The sequence below is a fragment of the Sinocyclocheilus rhinocerous genome, unplaced genomic scaffold, assembly GCF_001515625.1.
Source record: "Sinocyclocheilus rhinocerous isolate Xijiao unplaced genomic scaffold, SAMN03320098_v1.1 scaffold851, whole genome shotgun sequence".
In the NCBI taxonomy this organism is placed as follows: domain Eukaryota; kingdom Metazoa; phylum Chordata; class Actinopteri; order Cypriniformes; family Cyprinidae; genus Sinocyclocheilus; species Sinocyclocheilus rhinocerous.
In genome coordinates, this window is record NW_015624573.1 from 1,255,315 (window position 1) to 1,271,573 (window position 16,259).

General features: G+C 37.5%; 2 protein-coding genes across 2 annotated transcripts; both read left to right on the forward strand.

The window, feature by feature from the left end:
* Window positions 1-289: 289 nt before the first annotated feature.
* Window positions 290-3,055, forward strand: LOC107744788 (peroxisomal membrane protein PEX13-like; the record flags this gene model as incomplete). Its single annotated transcript, XM_016558611.1, has 3 exons — window positions 290-1,013; window positions 1,957-2,079; window positions 2,292-3,055. Coding segments are annotated over 3 exons (1,188 nt in total), but the record flags the coding sequence as incomplete, so codon positions are not given.
* A 2,153-nt stretch (window positions 3,056-5,208) lies between these two features.
* On the forward strand, window positions 5,209-14,447 carry LOC107744796 (uncharacterized protein KIAA1841 homolog). Its single transcript, XM_016558625.1, has 18 exons — window positions 5,209-5,722; window positions 6,092-6,243; window positions 6,979-7,168; window positions 7,258-7,351; window positions 7,442-7,689; window positions 7,932-7,990; window positions 8,351-8,416; window positions 8,792-8,944; window positions 9,041-9,174; window positions 9,303-9,408; window positions 10,272-10,304; window positions 10,384-10,483; window positions 10,628-10,716; window positions 10,895-10,923; window positions 11,483-11,556; window positions 11,954-12,042; window positions 12,220-12,311; window positions 13,725-14,447. The coding sequence occupies exons 1-18, from the start codon at window positions 5,638-5,640 to the stop codon at window positions 13,759-13,761; spliced, it is 1,830 nt and encodes a 609-aa protein (XP_016414111.1). The 5' UTR covers window positions 5,209-5,637; the 3' UTR covers window positions 13,762-14,447.
* Window positions 14,448-16,259: the final 1,812 nt, after the last annotated feature.

A 16,259-nucleotide genomic window follows, 5' to 3' on the forward strand; every position in this document is an offset into this window, starting at 1 on the left:
AAGTATGATCATAAGTTTGGTGTTAACGCGAAACTGAGAAAAAATACTGTCTAGTTGTGTTGACAATTTTACTTGCTACGAGTTACGCAAACTTAATGCTTGGCTCGTGCTCGAGCACGTCAAGTGTTTGTATGCGAGTGTCAAAGTTCACTCCAGCATACCCATGTTGTATTTTGTCTTTTACTGTTAAATATACATTTATTTGAACTTTCAACGGTGTTATTATTATTGTTGATCTTATTTATATACTGTTTCATTTGACTCTGTTTTTTTATATATATATATATCTAGCTCAACTGACTTTGGATCAGTATCACAAAGTGGGCCATCAGTGTCTGGTCCTCCGGTTCTAACACGTATGACACCACCCATCCCTCCAAGACCCGTTCAACAGGCATACCGCCCTACATACAGCTCATTTCCCTCCTCATACAGCCCTTATGGGAGCTCCATTTATGGGGGCTACAGCCCCTACAGCTACAGTGGTTATGGAGTTGGAGGGGGCCTGGGTTATAACCGCTATAACCAAATGGATGACATCCCACCCAGCCGCTTTGTCCAGCAGGCAGAGGAGGGCAGCCGTGGAGCATTTCAGTCCATTGAAAGCATTGTCCACGCCTTCTCGTCGGTCAGCATGATGATGGATGCTACTTTCTCTGCCGTCTATAACAGCTTCCGTGCTGTTCTGGATGTGGCCAATCACTTCTCCCGCTTGCGCATACATTTCACAAAAGTGCTGTCTGCTTTCGCCTTGGTTAGGACCCTTAGATACCTATATCGCAGGCTGCAAAGGCTGCTAGGATTGCGTCAGGATTCAGAGGTGGATGACTTGTGGGCAGACAGCACCGCTTCCTCCATGGTGTCTGCTTCAGGAACCAGAGGAGCAGGGATAGACGATCCCAGAGCGAATTCTGTCAAATCATGGCCCATTTTCTTGTTTCTTGCTGTAGTTCTTGGAGGGCCGTATTTGATCTGGAAGCTTTTGCGGTCTGCTGAGGGTCCTGAGGAAAATGGTGAGACATTTTTCTCCCTTCCTGTTCTGTCTGTTGACATCTAAACTGAACACACTCTTTTCACAATTTTTGGTCTGACATGAGACTAATTAAAGAAAACCAAGGATAACTTTGCTTTATTGTTCACCATTTATTGTTTATTTGTTTGTGAGAGTGGTGAAAGTTTTAGAGACCACTATTACGGTGAATATATATGATTGCTATTTATATTTTGGCTTTAACGTGGGACTATAGGAACAGTTTTGAGAATGATTTACACTACCATTCAAAAGATTGGGGTCAGTAAGATTTTTTTTTTAATAAATTAAAACTTTTATTCAGCAAGGATGCATTTATTATGACAGTTAAGACATTTATATTATGTTACAAAAGATTTCTGTTTTAAATAATTAGGATAAATAAATTTAATTAATTAGTTAAAATAAAACTAGCTTTCCATTCATCAGAGAATCCTTAAAAAATGTGTAACAGTTTCCACAATTATATCAAGCAGCACAACTGTTTACAACATTGATAATATGATGAAATGTTTCTTGAGCAGCAAATCAGCATAATATTAGAATCACTTCTGAAGGACCATGTGACGCTGAAGACTGGAGTAATGTCTGCTTAAAATTTAGCATTACCATCACAGGAATAATTTTTAAATATTAAAATAGAAAGCAGGTATTGTAATATGAATAAAATGGTAATAATATTTTGCGATATTACTGTATTTTTTAATCAAATAAATGCAAAATATTATAATCAATTACAAAACCAAATTTTTAAATGTTATCATTCAGAAATGCACATCTTTAGCAGCAGCCTATAGAAAATATTGTGTGACCTAAATGTGTGTGTATGTAGTTTTTTTTTTTGTATGTGTCTGAATATGTAGCTGCGTCTGTATGTTTGTGCTAGATGGAAGTTCTGAAGCATGTGTCTGTGTTGTATTTTATAGCCACTAACTGGGCAAGTGGGGAAGATGACCATGTGGTAGCACGAGCCGAGTATGACTTCACAGCTGCATCTGAAGAAGAGATCTCTCTACAGGCTGGAGAAATGCTTAATCTTGCCCCTAAAGGTAAAAGAACAAGAAAAATTCGGAACATAAGTGTACTTAAACACTCTGATGTGCAAAAAAACACTAGCTAGTGTGGCAGCTTCTCATATTAAACAATGTAATATTTTAAATTTGACTGATGTCAAGCATATTGATACCATGTACCTTTTGTCCTAGGTATTATAAACACCGACTTACAGCTTGTACTCAGCGTATTTCACTCTTATTTTCAGAACAACAACCTAGGGTGCGTGGCTGGCTCTTAGCCAGCGTGGATGGGCAGACCACTGGCCTCGTACCTGCCAACTACGTCAAAGTGTTGGGCCGGAGGAGAGGCAGAAAGCATGCAGAATTAGAGAGGATGGCACAGAACCTTCCTGCACCTCAAACTGCTCTGGCTACAGCTTCTGTTCCCAACTCCAGGCTGGCGTTCCCTGCCACATCAGTTCCAGATGAGCTGCTGGAGTCTGTTTATGGTGAAACACAAGGCCTTCATGCTGCCCTGGAGGTGCAGCCTTCCACAAACAACAACAGTGATACTGTAGTGATAACCTCAGAAAAGATGGACTTATGAATAATTTGTATGTGCGGGAAGGTGTGTGTCTTGGTGGGACAAAAAAGTGTATCCTTCATTAGAATGTATCACCCTCTTTATAACTTGGTGCAACATCTAAAAAAAGGTGAGGAACAAATGAAAAGCGGAGGTGTTGTGGAGGGGAGGTCATTTTCCTTTATAATGTACGAACTGCATAATTCCACAAATTTCAGTAGATTGTTAGGTTCAAAGACATTACCAATATTTGTTCACATTTTCTTTCTTCAACAAAAATATTGGGTATTTCAACATGATAGTTTGTACGATTGTGTTAAGAGCCATTCATTTTTTTTTAATAATTATTAGGAAAAATGTATTCAATTTGATTTGATACACTCGCATCAAGCATAAAATGTTACAAATATGTTGTCATTCAAGCATACACAGTTAAAGGGTTAGTTCACCCAAAAATGAAAATTGGCTTGTGTTTTACTCACCCTCAAAGCATCCTAGGTGTATATGACTTTCTTCTTTCAGACGAATCCAGTCGGAGTTATATTAAAAATTGTCCTGGCTATTCCAAGCTCTATCATTGCAGTCAGCGGGTGTTGCAGTTGAACAGTCCACAAGTCGTCAAATAAAGCACGCGCATTCATAATAAAACGTGCCTCACACGGCTCCGGGGGGTGAATAAAGGCCTTATGTAGTGAATCCATGCGTTTTTGTAAGCAAAATATCCATATTTCAAACGTAATAAACACTTTTCTCTCAATTCTGTTATCTTTCATACGCGGATGGCGTTCCAGCGGAAGGCGTATGACGTATCAGCAGCGCGCATGCCTCTGAGATATGCTAGTCTCGCATATGAAAAAGTCTGTTTATAGGAGCAAAGGAAGCAAAGTTTCCTTACTTTAGTAAAGGAAAACCAGTCTCCTCTTGGCTTATATAGAAATCCTCCAAAACATTTTTCTTTGCAAATCTTCGGTTTGTACTTTTAATTTGTGATCGGCGTTTTGTTTTGTTGTCTCTCCGCGTTTGTCATTAATCACGCAACGCCGACGTGCTACATCATCTGCCGGCACTGCTTCCGCGTATGACAGTTGGCGAAAGTGATATAAAAGTGTTTATTATGTTTGAAATATGGATATTTTTCTTACAAAAACGCATGGATTCACTACAGAAGGCCTTTATTCACCCCCCGGAGCCGTGTGAAGCACGTTTTATTATGAATGCGCGTGCTTTATTTGACGACTTGTGGACTGTTCAACTGCAACACCCGCTGACTGCAATGATAGAGCTTGGAATAGCCAGGACAATTTTTTATATAACTCCGACTGGATTCGTCTGAAAGAAGAAAGTCATATACACCTAGGATGCTTTGAGGGTGAGTAAAACACAAGCCAATTTTCATTTTTGGGTGAACTAACCCTTTGATGCATCTGATTAGTTTAAATTTTGAGTTCTCATATCACTCAAAATTTATAATGCAGTGTTTATCACGAATTTCTCCTAATGTAAGAGTTTTAGATTACTGTTCATCTTTCTGCAATGTGAATATTTAATATTTTAAGTTGTGTTGTATCAAGGATTAGTTTGTGCATCTTTCTGTGTTTTCAGGCTTGTTTGTTTTTTCATACCACTAACAATGTGCAATTATGTAAATACGAGCAATTATTTTGCCAGTAAATGCTTAAAAATGTATCTCCTGTCATTTATAATGTTCCTGCATTTTCAAGATTACAGAAAATTACTGATTGATATTTAGCTGGGTAAGAAATTGAGGTGCATTTGTAAATAAAAATGTGTCACACTGCAGCTCTACTAACAGTTACTCTTCTGTCAAAAGTTTGGGGTCAGTAAGATTTTTTAAATATTTTTGAAAAATGTCTCATAAGGCTGCATTTATTTATTTAAAATGTAGAACAAAAAAGATAAAGTCAGCAGTCATATCTGATGAAGAGAACTCAAAACGTCCCCTTTTTTAGTCTTTTTCTATATTTTTAGAGCTGTGGTGTGCCGACATTATCTCTTTTTTTTTTTTTTTTTTTAGGATATTTTTGTCCGAGCACCCACTTTGAGCAACTTGCCAGTGATGTGTTTGCTGAGTTTTAAAAGTATAGTAAAAACAGAAATATTGTGAATTATTACCACAATTTTAAAATGTAATATATTCCAGTGATGGCACAGCTGAAATTTCAGCAGCCATTACTCCAGTCTTAAATGTAACATGATCCTGTATTTATAATTTTTTTGTGGAAACCATGCTACATTTTTTCATGGTTCACTTATAAATAGCAAGTTCAAAAGAACAGCGTTTATTTAAAATAGAAATTTTAAGATTAAAAATGCCTTTACTGTCACTTTTTTAACAATTGTGTTTTTTGCTGAATAAAAGAATTAGTTTCTTTAAAAAAAATCCTACTAACCTCAAAACTGTTAAACGGTATATGCACAAATTTAATCCATGGCTGCATCTCTGTCTAAAAATTAGCGTTTAGTCTGTCAGCATATCTACAGTGCTATTTGTCTTTAAGCAGTTTCATTGGGTTTGTCTGGGCCCCATATTAAAAACAGAATCCCATCAATCAAATGGAATGTTTGGGATGTCGCCTGGCAACGGCCACGCCGGCGCGCACTTGCTGCACTGCGGCACCGGAAATAGAGAGCAGAGCACAGCGGCTGAGCAGGGGATGTGGAGATAATCCTCTGCCACGCGTAGCCTTTAATCGTTTTTGTCAGTGTCCTCTTTCAGGCTCGGGTCGGCAAGCTTTGGCATCCCGTCACATCGCAGCAGACAGCGGAGAGAGGAGAGACACTGCAGCGCGAGCATCATCATGATGGCACACGCGCTCCGAGCTCCGTGCGTGAGATCTCTGGCATTTTAACAAGAGGAGAGAGACAGATGTGGGTAATTAGTCATGCCCACCAAATCTGCGAATTTCACGCTTAGTATTTGTTTTTATTATTATTTGTATATGCTGTGTGGATGTGAACTTTACTTGTTTCCCCGGATGAAATCAAAGTAAGCCACAGCATCTCTGTTGATGATACTCATATCCAGCCCTTTATCAGCTGGAATGAAAGAAGAGCATTGTTACCAGAGGAAACAGCGCATAAATCTGGAACAGGGTAAACTGATTGTGTGTGTATTAGCTTAGCATTTCACAGGGTGATTCGACAGAAAACGTGGGGAGTGCCACGATCTGTTATTTATTATGCTAGCTAAGCATTTTTACAGCTGCACACAATGAACATTATTTGCTGCAAACGGTATATTGTCTTAGCACTGTTCGTTTTTGTTGCATCTCAGCTCATAACATCACTTTACCAGATCAAATGCGACAGCTGTCATTCTCTCAGTTTGTCCCTTGTTTCTCTGAAATTCAATACAAAGGGACGGTAGAGAGCTAGTCGATGCTAATTGTTAAGGTTATTCTTAAAATATAAACTTTTTATTTTTTTTTTACAATAGATGATAGTTTTCTTCCTTTTTCGCAGAAATGAATCGTCTGTGCTCTGTTAATAATAACTTTCCATATGATAACAACCTCCTGGTCCTGGACATGGTCCTGAGCTCACTATGGGCTTCATCTCAGCCAATCAACTGGGAGAATGTTGCCAAGTTGGTCCCAGGGTTCACACCTAAAGAGGTAAGAGAAATGAGGACCTTTAATATATAAACCAACTATATTTGCTATGTTATAAACTATAAAAACTATATTCTTGGTTTAAAAAAAGTAATTATTCATATTTTACCACAGACTATGATGAAATAAACAAAGGATGAGAAAGAAAAACAAATTATTTCCATTGTTGTGTGAAAATGTTTTGTATAGATATTTACAGATATTAGCCTATTGTGATAGATATAGACATTTATATAGTTGTGGGGTCAATTCTATCACAGCCAACATTGTTTTATCTAAAGTTAGTGTACTTGGTTACCAAATAAACAAAAGCATCAGTAAATCATTGAGCATGCTTGAAATGAAATATGGGACATGGAATGTGATTAATGTCCAGTCAAGTTGTAATTTAGTAAAAAAAAAAAAGAATAATAATGCACAAGTGTGAAAAATATATATAATTGTTTGTTGAATGCCTGTGAATTTAACCTTAATAAGAAAAAAATGTAATTTGTGCTATTATTCTGCAACTATTTAATACAAATATTTAATATAATAATCCAAAATATATTTAAAAATATAATAAATATACTGTAATAAAATATTTAATATTATAACAATAATATTGTACATCACAAAATGCTGTCAAACACGGTGCATACATTTGACAGTTTAACACCCACACTTTTTCACACAAAGATCCAGAAGTTTCTCAGCAAATGTTTAACGTGTTCAGCTTCTCCTCATATATTTTTATAGTGTGCGCAAAGGTTTGAAGAGTTAAAGACTACAGGCAGTTTCCCTCATGTTGATGACCAGTGTAACCCACTGACCGGCGCAGTGAGCTCTCCATCGGAACCCTTTTCCACCTACATCAAATCCAATTTATTGGACATTACCGTAGATACAGGGGAACCACCGTCCAATCAGGCCACTCACTCAGTGTCAGGTGAGTCAGTGGGTGGGGTCTGGATAAAAAATATCCAATCTGTCATTTAATGCTGGATTACACCGTAATATACTGAATTATATATTCAGGCCTCACTGTTATCTCTACTGGTCGTGGAGCCTCTGCAGAGAGTGAGATTGCAGATCCTGCCAAGAAGATTGAGAAAACAGAAGGGAATAAAATGTGAGGCACATTCACACCAATCAGGCCATCAATGAATCGTCTTCTGCTAATAATGACCGTCTATTTTTTGTTTTATTTCCTTTCACATAGCCCCAACATGGTAATCCACGTTTGTGATGAGGCAAAGAACCTGAAGCAGGACTTTGTGTGTCCGAGGAACCTTCTGGTAAAAGAGATGCGTTACTTTGAAGAGTATCTTTCTGTGGACCCACAGCGCTGGGACGAGGTGGACATTTCTGTCCACTGTGACGTCCAGATCTTCGACTGGCTCATGAACTACGTCAAGAGTCACAACACTGAACATTCGCATGGAAAACACATGGACAAACCCAAACTGGGTAATTGTCTTTTGGTAACTATTTAAGATGTTCTGTGTGTGTTTACTGTTGTGTTTTTAATTTCTATAATCAAAGATACCATCAGAGGTGTTGTGTAATGTGTGTTCTCTGACCTGGCTGAATGGTGTTTGTAAGTGGTGGATGGTGTTTCATGTGTTTGTAAACGGTTATGCGTTGGCTGTGAGTTTGATGTTTCGCTCTTTGTGATGTTGTCGGTTATGTTATGTGGTGTTTGGTTGCAGAGCACAGCAATGTCATCTCAATCCTGATCTCCTCCGAGTTCTTGAAGATGGAAACTTTAGTAAGTGTTGTGAGGGGTGACGATGTTTTTGGGTAATGTAGTAAGTGTGCTCTGAGCTGGGTGACCTTTAGGTAATAGTGCATGATGCATGATGGCTGTTTCATCATTTGTGTTTGTCTATACACTGCCCAGACAAGCACTAATGAGACACACAATTGTAATTTTGAGGAAAGACCTGGTGAATTTTGATGGCTTTTTGTGCTTGGAGAAAATGATCAATAATCAGATCATTATTATTATCCAAAAACTTGTCTGAGCAGTGTGCAGAAAGCATGTTGGTTTATCTCATCAGAAGTTATTCATCCAATTGTTAAATGGGCTTCAGGGGTTTGATTATCATTGTGTTTTGTGGATCTGAAGGTTGAGGAGTGTATCCAGTATTGTCACAAACATATGAGTGCCATCATAGCAACGCCAGAGGACTATCCATAATAGCTGGAAGCAACAGTGGGATTTAAAAAAACATCTTAATGATGAATTCATTTGTTACAAACACACAGCCTTTTGCTTCATATAGGTCATCCAGTCCATCGGCACCCATTCACGGCACCCATTCACTGCAGAGGATCCATTAGTGAGCAAGTGATGTAATTTCTCCAAATCTGTTCTTATGAAGAAACAAACTCATATATATGTTAAATGGCATGAGGTTAGTACACTTCCAGCAAATTTTCATTTTTGGGTGAACTTTTTCTTTAATTATGGACATCGAGTATGTATAGATATTGATTGGTTGGCTGTCACCTTGAGTAATTTAAAAATAAAAATGGGAAATAAGTGCATGTTGTATCATCTTGGCAGGCATTCCTGTGTACAGATTTGGGCCAGTGTAAGTACCACCCAGAGACGGTTGTGTATCCTGGCATTGGGGCAGATCATAGATGGCACGGCATTGGTCTTTACCCCTGCTGCAACCAGAAAGTCCTAAGATTCGATCCCTCCTCTATGCCCAAGGTTTGTGTTGTTGCTTTAGAATATGTTATCTTGAACTCAGATGACCTTTGAACCTCTCTGAATTTTCACCATGAATGCCTGTGTATGTCTGTGTAGGGCTGTAAAATAAGAGACCACATTGTGAGTGCAGCAGATGGTGGTGACTGCGGTGATCACAATGTAAACTCAACCCAGACCAGAATACTCAATGACCTGCTGCTACACAGAGAGGCTGTGTGTGTGCCAGAGAGGTCAGACTATAGTAACTTCCTTTAGAAAAAAATTATTGGTTCTTTGTTGCATGCCATGTTTGATGCTTTGCCTAGTGTTGTGTTAGGGTCTTTTGACGATGTTTTATGTTCTAATCCATTTTGTTTAGCTGTAGCTCTGAGGACCCTTCTGCAGGCAGTGAACGTGTGCCAGGATGTGATGTAATGCTGGAGCCAGGGGTGCTTACAGCTCACAGACCCAAGGAAACCACAGCTGTGAGACTTTTTTAATTTTTTTATTATTTTTGTGTGTGATTTATATATGTGAACATTTTCTTTTTTATGCAACCATCAACAACCTACATTACCGGTTTGCAATTTAAACAGTTAAACAGTGTTTGATTTTAATTTTTTTTAAATTACTCCAGCCTTCAGTGTCACATGATCCTTCAGAAATCTTTTTAGTATACTGATTTGATGCTGATTTGTATTTGTATTTTTTTATTTGATTTGGATTTGATGCTGTATTTTTGATCAAATAAATGCAGCCTTGGTAAGCATAAGAGACTTCTTTCAAACACATAAAAAAATCCTAATTCAAATCGGTAGTGTACAATCACAAATTAACACAAGACCATACAAAAAAAAAACAACAACAACGAAGAAAATATCTAGTGACATCTTATCGTGTACATAAAAAAACATAAGCAAAATTTCCTTTCCAAGATCTTTCCTGCTTTATTGTATGAAAACCAATTATTATCTCAGACTGAAAAATATTGTTAAAAAGTGATAATTGTGAGATAACATTTAAAAATAATTTCACATTGTGAGATATAAAGTTGCAATTGTAAGATAAATATGCAATTGCAAGAAATACATTATGACAATCATATTGTGAGATATTAAGTCACAGCTACAAAAAAATACATTTGCCATTGTGAGATAAATTTGTGTTATTATAATATAAAATTACATTCTAAGATATTAAGTCATAATTGTGAGACATAAAGATTTTTTTTAATTATTGTCCTCAGTGGTGGAATCAGGATTGAATTTATTTTGATTTAAAACATTTTAATCTAAATTTGTTTGTACATGCTCAAATTATAAGCACTTTTTTTTTTCTTTTGTTGCAGTTTTCACTGTTAAAAAACTGGAGTCTTCAGCTGGTAAGAAGAAAGTTCCTCAAATATTAAATTTCCTATATACCTACGCTGACAAACTAAATGTTGCATTGACCTTTTGCAGCGGCAGCAGTCTCTGCTGTCTGAAGATGAGGAGTACACTACAGGGTCAGAGGTCACAGAGGATGAGGTCGGGGATGAAGAAGACACATCAAAAAAACAAGGTGGACTAAAATGTTACACATTAGTGAAAAAAAATGCCAGATAATCTTTAATAGGCAGTACCTCATTATGGTCAAAAGGTGGCAGTCATGTACAATTTCAACGAGATTGACCTTAAAGCTGGGTTTGTGACTTTATGTGCATAGCTGCAAAGAAGGCAAGAAAATCTGGAAAACCTTTGAAAAGACAAGTGTCCTCCCCCAGTTTCCAGCGTAAGGAGAAATCTGGAGAAAAGGTGAGTGCAACAAATTCATTGGTGCTTGATTTATTTTTATTTTTTTCAAGCAAAAGGACTTTTACGTGGGAAAACATATTTTCTTTAGAAAACTCTGGTCTGGTTTAGTTGTAGTTGTTGTTGTTGTTGTTGTATGTCACTTTTCTCTTTTCATTCATTCTGTTCTTTTGTTTTAAAGGCACCATCTCGAGACTCCACCCCATTCATGTAAGTGATTCCGAAGACTTGCCGTTTTCTGTAGAAGAATAAGTGGCGAATTTCAAGGGATAGTTCACCCAAAAATGAAAAACTCTCATGTTGTTCGTTCTTCTTTGGAAATCAAAAGAAGATATTTTGGTCCATATAGTGAAAGTCATTGGGGTCCAATGTTGTTTTGGACCCGATTTACGTTAATTGTACTGACAAAACAGTTGAAGATAAAAAAAAATTAAAAAAATGTATACAAGTTTGGAATGACATGAGGGTGAGTAAATGATGACAGAATTTAAATTTTGGGATGAACTATCACTTTAAAATACAAGAACTTTTAAGTCTACTGTTAATGTACTGTAGTATTGCTTTTTTTTTTTTATTTAATGTACTTGTTTGCAGCTTTAATTTACATTAAACATACTGTTTTCTGTATGAGTGATCTTAGTTAAAAAAAAATTTTTAACACTGTATTGTAATGGTTTCTCATGCCATATGATTGAGAAGGGATTTCTCCGCTTCTGAATGAGACATTTGGCAAATTTTTTCTCTTTCTTTGTCCTTCTTTCGCTCTTAGCGTCAGCATCCAGAAGAATAAGTGGGATAGCAATCGCTCCTTGAGGTACAATCAGGATGCACAGAGGGAGGAGGGTAGGTACCTTTTTCAGATCCTCTGACTGTAACAAAGATTCTTACAATTGCACAGCGGTAGAGCGAGTCTTATAATAAAAAGAGTCGTGATTTAAAACCACTCGAAAACCCTAGAAAATCTCATCAGAGAAAGTTAAATCCAGCCATCAGCATGCACATCTGCCAACTCTTTAGAAGACTAAATCACTGTTTTTGTTTTATAAAGACTTTTGTATTCAAAATAGGATTAAAACCGTAGCCTCGCCATTATTTAATGATTTGTAATGGTGATTAATCAATGGTATTAAATAATTTAGAGGCATTCTTGGCTGTGTTTCTGACACGGAAGCTTTCAAGTAGATTATGTGTAGATTTGCAGTGATCTTGATGGATATCTATACTTTCAAACTCACTCTAGATCTAAGGAGAATGGAGGAGATTATAGCAAATCTCACTAAAATGCGCTTTGGTGATCAAGAGCAGACGAAGTTTAAAGACACAAAAGAGGTACAAAACATCTTTACTCTTTTAGATAAACTTGCTAAAGCACCATTAAGACTGTTTTTCACATGCAGTTTTCGCATGCGTGTTCTGATTTGTTGCTGTTTTATTACCATCTTTTACAGCAGTATTCCAACATTGTACTCTAGTATTTTGCACCCATGTGTGTTTGTGTGGTTCCAGCCTGCAGGGGGGCTCTACTCGAGGCTGGAGGCCCAATTTAAGGCCTCCTCTCAGTCCAGCGGAAGACACAGCAGCTCAGAGAAAACTCTAAGGTACCACAGTCACCTCCAGCACTTAGGACACTGCACAAACGAGTGGAAGTGTTTCAAATTATGATTCATGATTTTAATCATGAGATTTGGAAGGATTAGGAACATGTTTGTTTTAGCTGCACTTACTAAACTGGCTTTTTACTGGCCAATTTAAAGGGATAGTTCACCCATAAATATTTCTTCTTTGTAAATCGAAAGATATTTTAGTCCATTTAGTGAAAGTCAGTGGGGTCTAGTCAGTAGCGGCTCCTGACCGTAAATGTAGGTGGGGCAGATTCTGGGTCGTAGCACTAATATATGAAAAACATTTTGTAAACTTTATATTCTAATCTCTGAACACATGCGGACAAAATTTTGGCAGAGATGTCCTTGCGTTATCCTGTGGGTGGCGCGCTAATGTTGATTGACAGGCTCGGAGAACACGCATAAAATGCTGTATTATAATTGCCTTAATATAGCATTTATCACCTCCAAATGTTGATTTAGAATGTTACAAGTTGTGGAGCAATTCGGGTGAGGAAAGACAATCATATGTCTATTCTCAGAATAATAATAAAACAAACACAATATAACCATATAAAGGCTATTCATGTGAGCACATTTAAACTAAAGGATTTATACTTTGTTAATTTGATCCACTACTCCACATAGAAAAAAACAGACATGCCAACTAGTTACTGACCTGATGCAGACACATAGCTGAAGCGGACTGATATCGTCTTGGTGGAGCGAGGTTCACGTAAGGTAACGTGAAAATATGCCCCAATGGCTCTCAATTAGAGCGCGCTGCAGTTCCTCTTTTCACCACATATTTACGTTGCAAAATTGTGGGGCGCTGTTGAGCTCGGGAGGTCTCAGGCACCGTCTGCCCCGCTTAGTATCATGTATACATGCCTGCTAAAGCCATGCGCGGGATTTAATATATACTGCTTACTTTACGACTTAAAATAGTCTAGAAAATCCGAAAAATATTTGTTCCAGAATGCTGAACACATTTACAATTTATTATTGTTTCAGTTTATATAGAGGTCTATGTTGTGGATGAATATTTTGGTGGGACTCTGCCCCACCTGCCCATATAGACGAGCCGCGCCTGGGTCTAGTGCGGTTTTGAACCCCACTGACTTTTATTGTACAGACATAAACAGTTGTAAATTCTTCAAAATATTGTCTTGTGTGTTTCACTCAAAAAAGTCATTTAGGTTGTGAAATGATGACAGAATTAAAATTTTTAGGTGAACGATCCTTTTAAAATACACAAACTTTTAATGGAAGACCCAAAGCCCACTGCTGATATAATATTGCTTTACTTTGTAATTGACTCGCTTGCAGCTTTAATGTTACTTTTTTACTTACTCATTTTCTCCTGTTCTCTCAGTTCCATTTTTAACCAGCACTTTGGTCTTTTTTTAGAGCGAAGATACGCTCGGGGCCGTCGAGACCGACTTAGAGAAAATGTGGAGATAAGTGGATGAGTTTTTGAAAAGGAGGAGTAAAAGAGCTTGCTGCTGTTTGACGAGGCAGAATAACCCATCGCTCTCTTCGTCCATCCTTTGCTCCACTCCTCACTCCCTCTTTCTCCCAAACTCCATCCAGACACAGCAGGAATAGCATTAGAGTCTTTTCCGTTGCAGTCCCGGGAGAAGCATGGATTGCTGGTGTGGTCACTGATGTCATAACTGTAGCTATAGAACATAAACAATGGACCTAATAAAACCATCAGTTGCACTGTAAACAATACAAGCTTTTGGCTGCTAATGAATTGGTTGCACCCACTAATCTGTGTTACACTAGCACTGTTTATTTTGCACCTTTTGCTTTATCTCATCTCATGTCTAGCTCAGGATTCATCCCAGCCGCAGTGTGTTGTAATGTCCCTGCTTCATTCTAGCCGACTCAGGTGACCAGAGAAAGCTCATCTCCGTGGTACTGACCCTGCACTTTAAGCTGTCTTAATGCAATGACTCAAACCTGTATAATACGCAAAGAAGCCACTGGGTAAAGAGCGATGCTGACGACTAATATCTGTGAGGTCCATGATTATGTTGCACTGAAACTATCACAACTGTGCCATTTGGACCAATGTGACATGAGGGAGAATACAGAAGCAGTAGAATAAAAATCATTTAAAATAAACCTGTCTTTTTTACAAGTTCTCATGAAATGAGATATTGCCTGGCCTTTGATTTGGAAAAATTCTGTATGTAAATACACAGTCCTCTTTTATACAATTCCTTTATGTGTTTGAAAAAGGAAGGTATTAGTGGTTTATCTCATGATCGGTCAGTCATATCATTGATGAGGATTTCCAGCACAACTGTCACCATGACAACAGGAAAGGGAAGTAGAGCGTTCTGCTTGTGAGGGTGGAGGCGGGAACTTCGATGAGCTGGTCTGCCTTTTTTGGTGACAGTCTGTGTTTGATTGAGCTCAGGCAGGTTGGGTTACCGTGCTGGGCCACAGACTGGCCCAAGAACACAAATGATCATGTGTTAATTCCCTCTTTGCTGGTGGGAACCAGATCCATCACAACCCCCACCATTCAATGCGACAGATATCGCTCTCTTTCCAAGAGTTGTCTCTCTCGTATACTCTGTAAAGTTGACAGTTCTGAGGCAGCAGACCATTTGGTTCTAAATAGTACTCTGACTCAAAACAATTATTGGATTTCATTTACTTGCCATTTTATTATTAAATTACCAGTTAATTTCCATCTGTGTTTTGAACGCTTTAAAAATGATATGGTTATATTTACACTACCATTCAAAAGTTTGGGGTCAGTGATTTTTTTTGTTTTTTTATGTCAATGAGTCTTTTATTCTTAACAATGCTGCATTTATTTGATCACAAATGCAGTAAAACGGGAATAATATGAAATATTACCATTTAAAAAAACAGTTTTCTATTTTAATATATTTAAAATGTCATTTATTCCTGGCAAAGCTGAATTTTCAGCAGCCATTACTCCAGTCTTCAGTGTTACATGATCCTTCATTCTAATATGCTGATTTGGTGCTCAAGAAAGATTTTTTCATCAGTGTTAAACAGTTGTGCTGCTTAATATTTTTGTGGAAACTGATTTTTTTTTTTAGGATTCTTTGATGAATAGAAAGCTCAGAAGAATAGCAGATTTTCAATGTGTCATGCAGATTCTTAATTAACTTTTAAGCGTCAAGATGGAAAATGTCAAGCTGTAATAAAAATTATACAGATGACAGGAATCTGAGCTAATCAGATTAGTTATAAGGAACAGAACGAGCAGCGATCAGCAGAGCAAGGGTAAAGGTGGACGGACAGTAGCTGCCCCCATTCCCTCAGTACTTGGTGAAAGGTCATATCCTCATCATTCAATGCTCTTTTGTCTATTGTTATTTGTAACAAATGCTTTGTTAGCAGTGGTGTTGTGCAGTTGTTTAGAATGGCATGAATTTGTTTTCTTTAGAGAATGAAAGTACTATGCTAACCATTTTGGATGAAGGTATTATATAATCCACATCTTCCTGTTGCTAAAATATACCATAAAATATACAATTGTGAATTTCCTTAAAGCTAAATATATCACATTGTCACTATAAACTATTTGCTGAAGTTATAAACATTGCTACACCGTTTAGCCATCAGTCACATGAATAGGGAAAAGCCAAATGCCGTTTCTAGATCAAGGCAATATAATTTATTACTCGTGTTTTGGTTTGTACTATCGTCGCTAGAGGGAGCTGTTTGTATCTAAACATGATCCTCTTGAAGTCAAACTTTCTGTGCAGCAAGGCCTCCCTCATTGTCTGTGTTGTTGTCATGAAGTTCACCTCTCTCAAGAAGGACAGAGCTATTTATAGTGACCACCATTAGGAAGACACTCCTGCAAATAGCCCAAGCTACAACAAATAGCTTGTAATTCTTTATTATACAATGCACAGTTTAAATAAGCAATCAAATAATTGAATATAA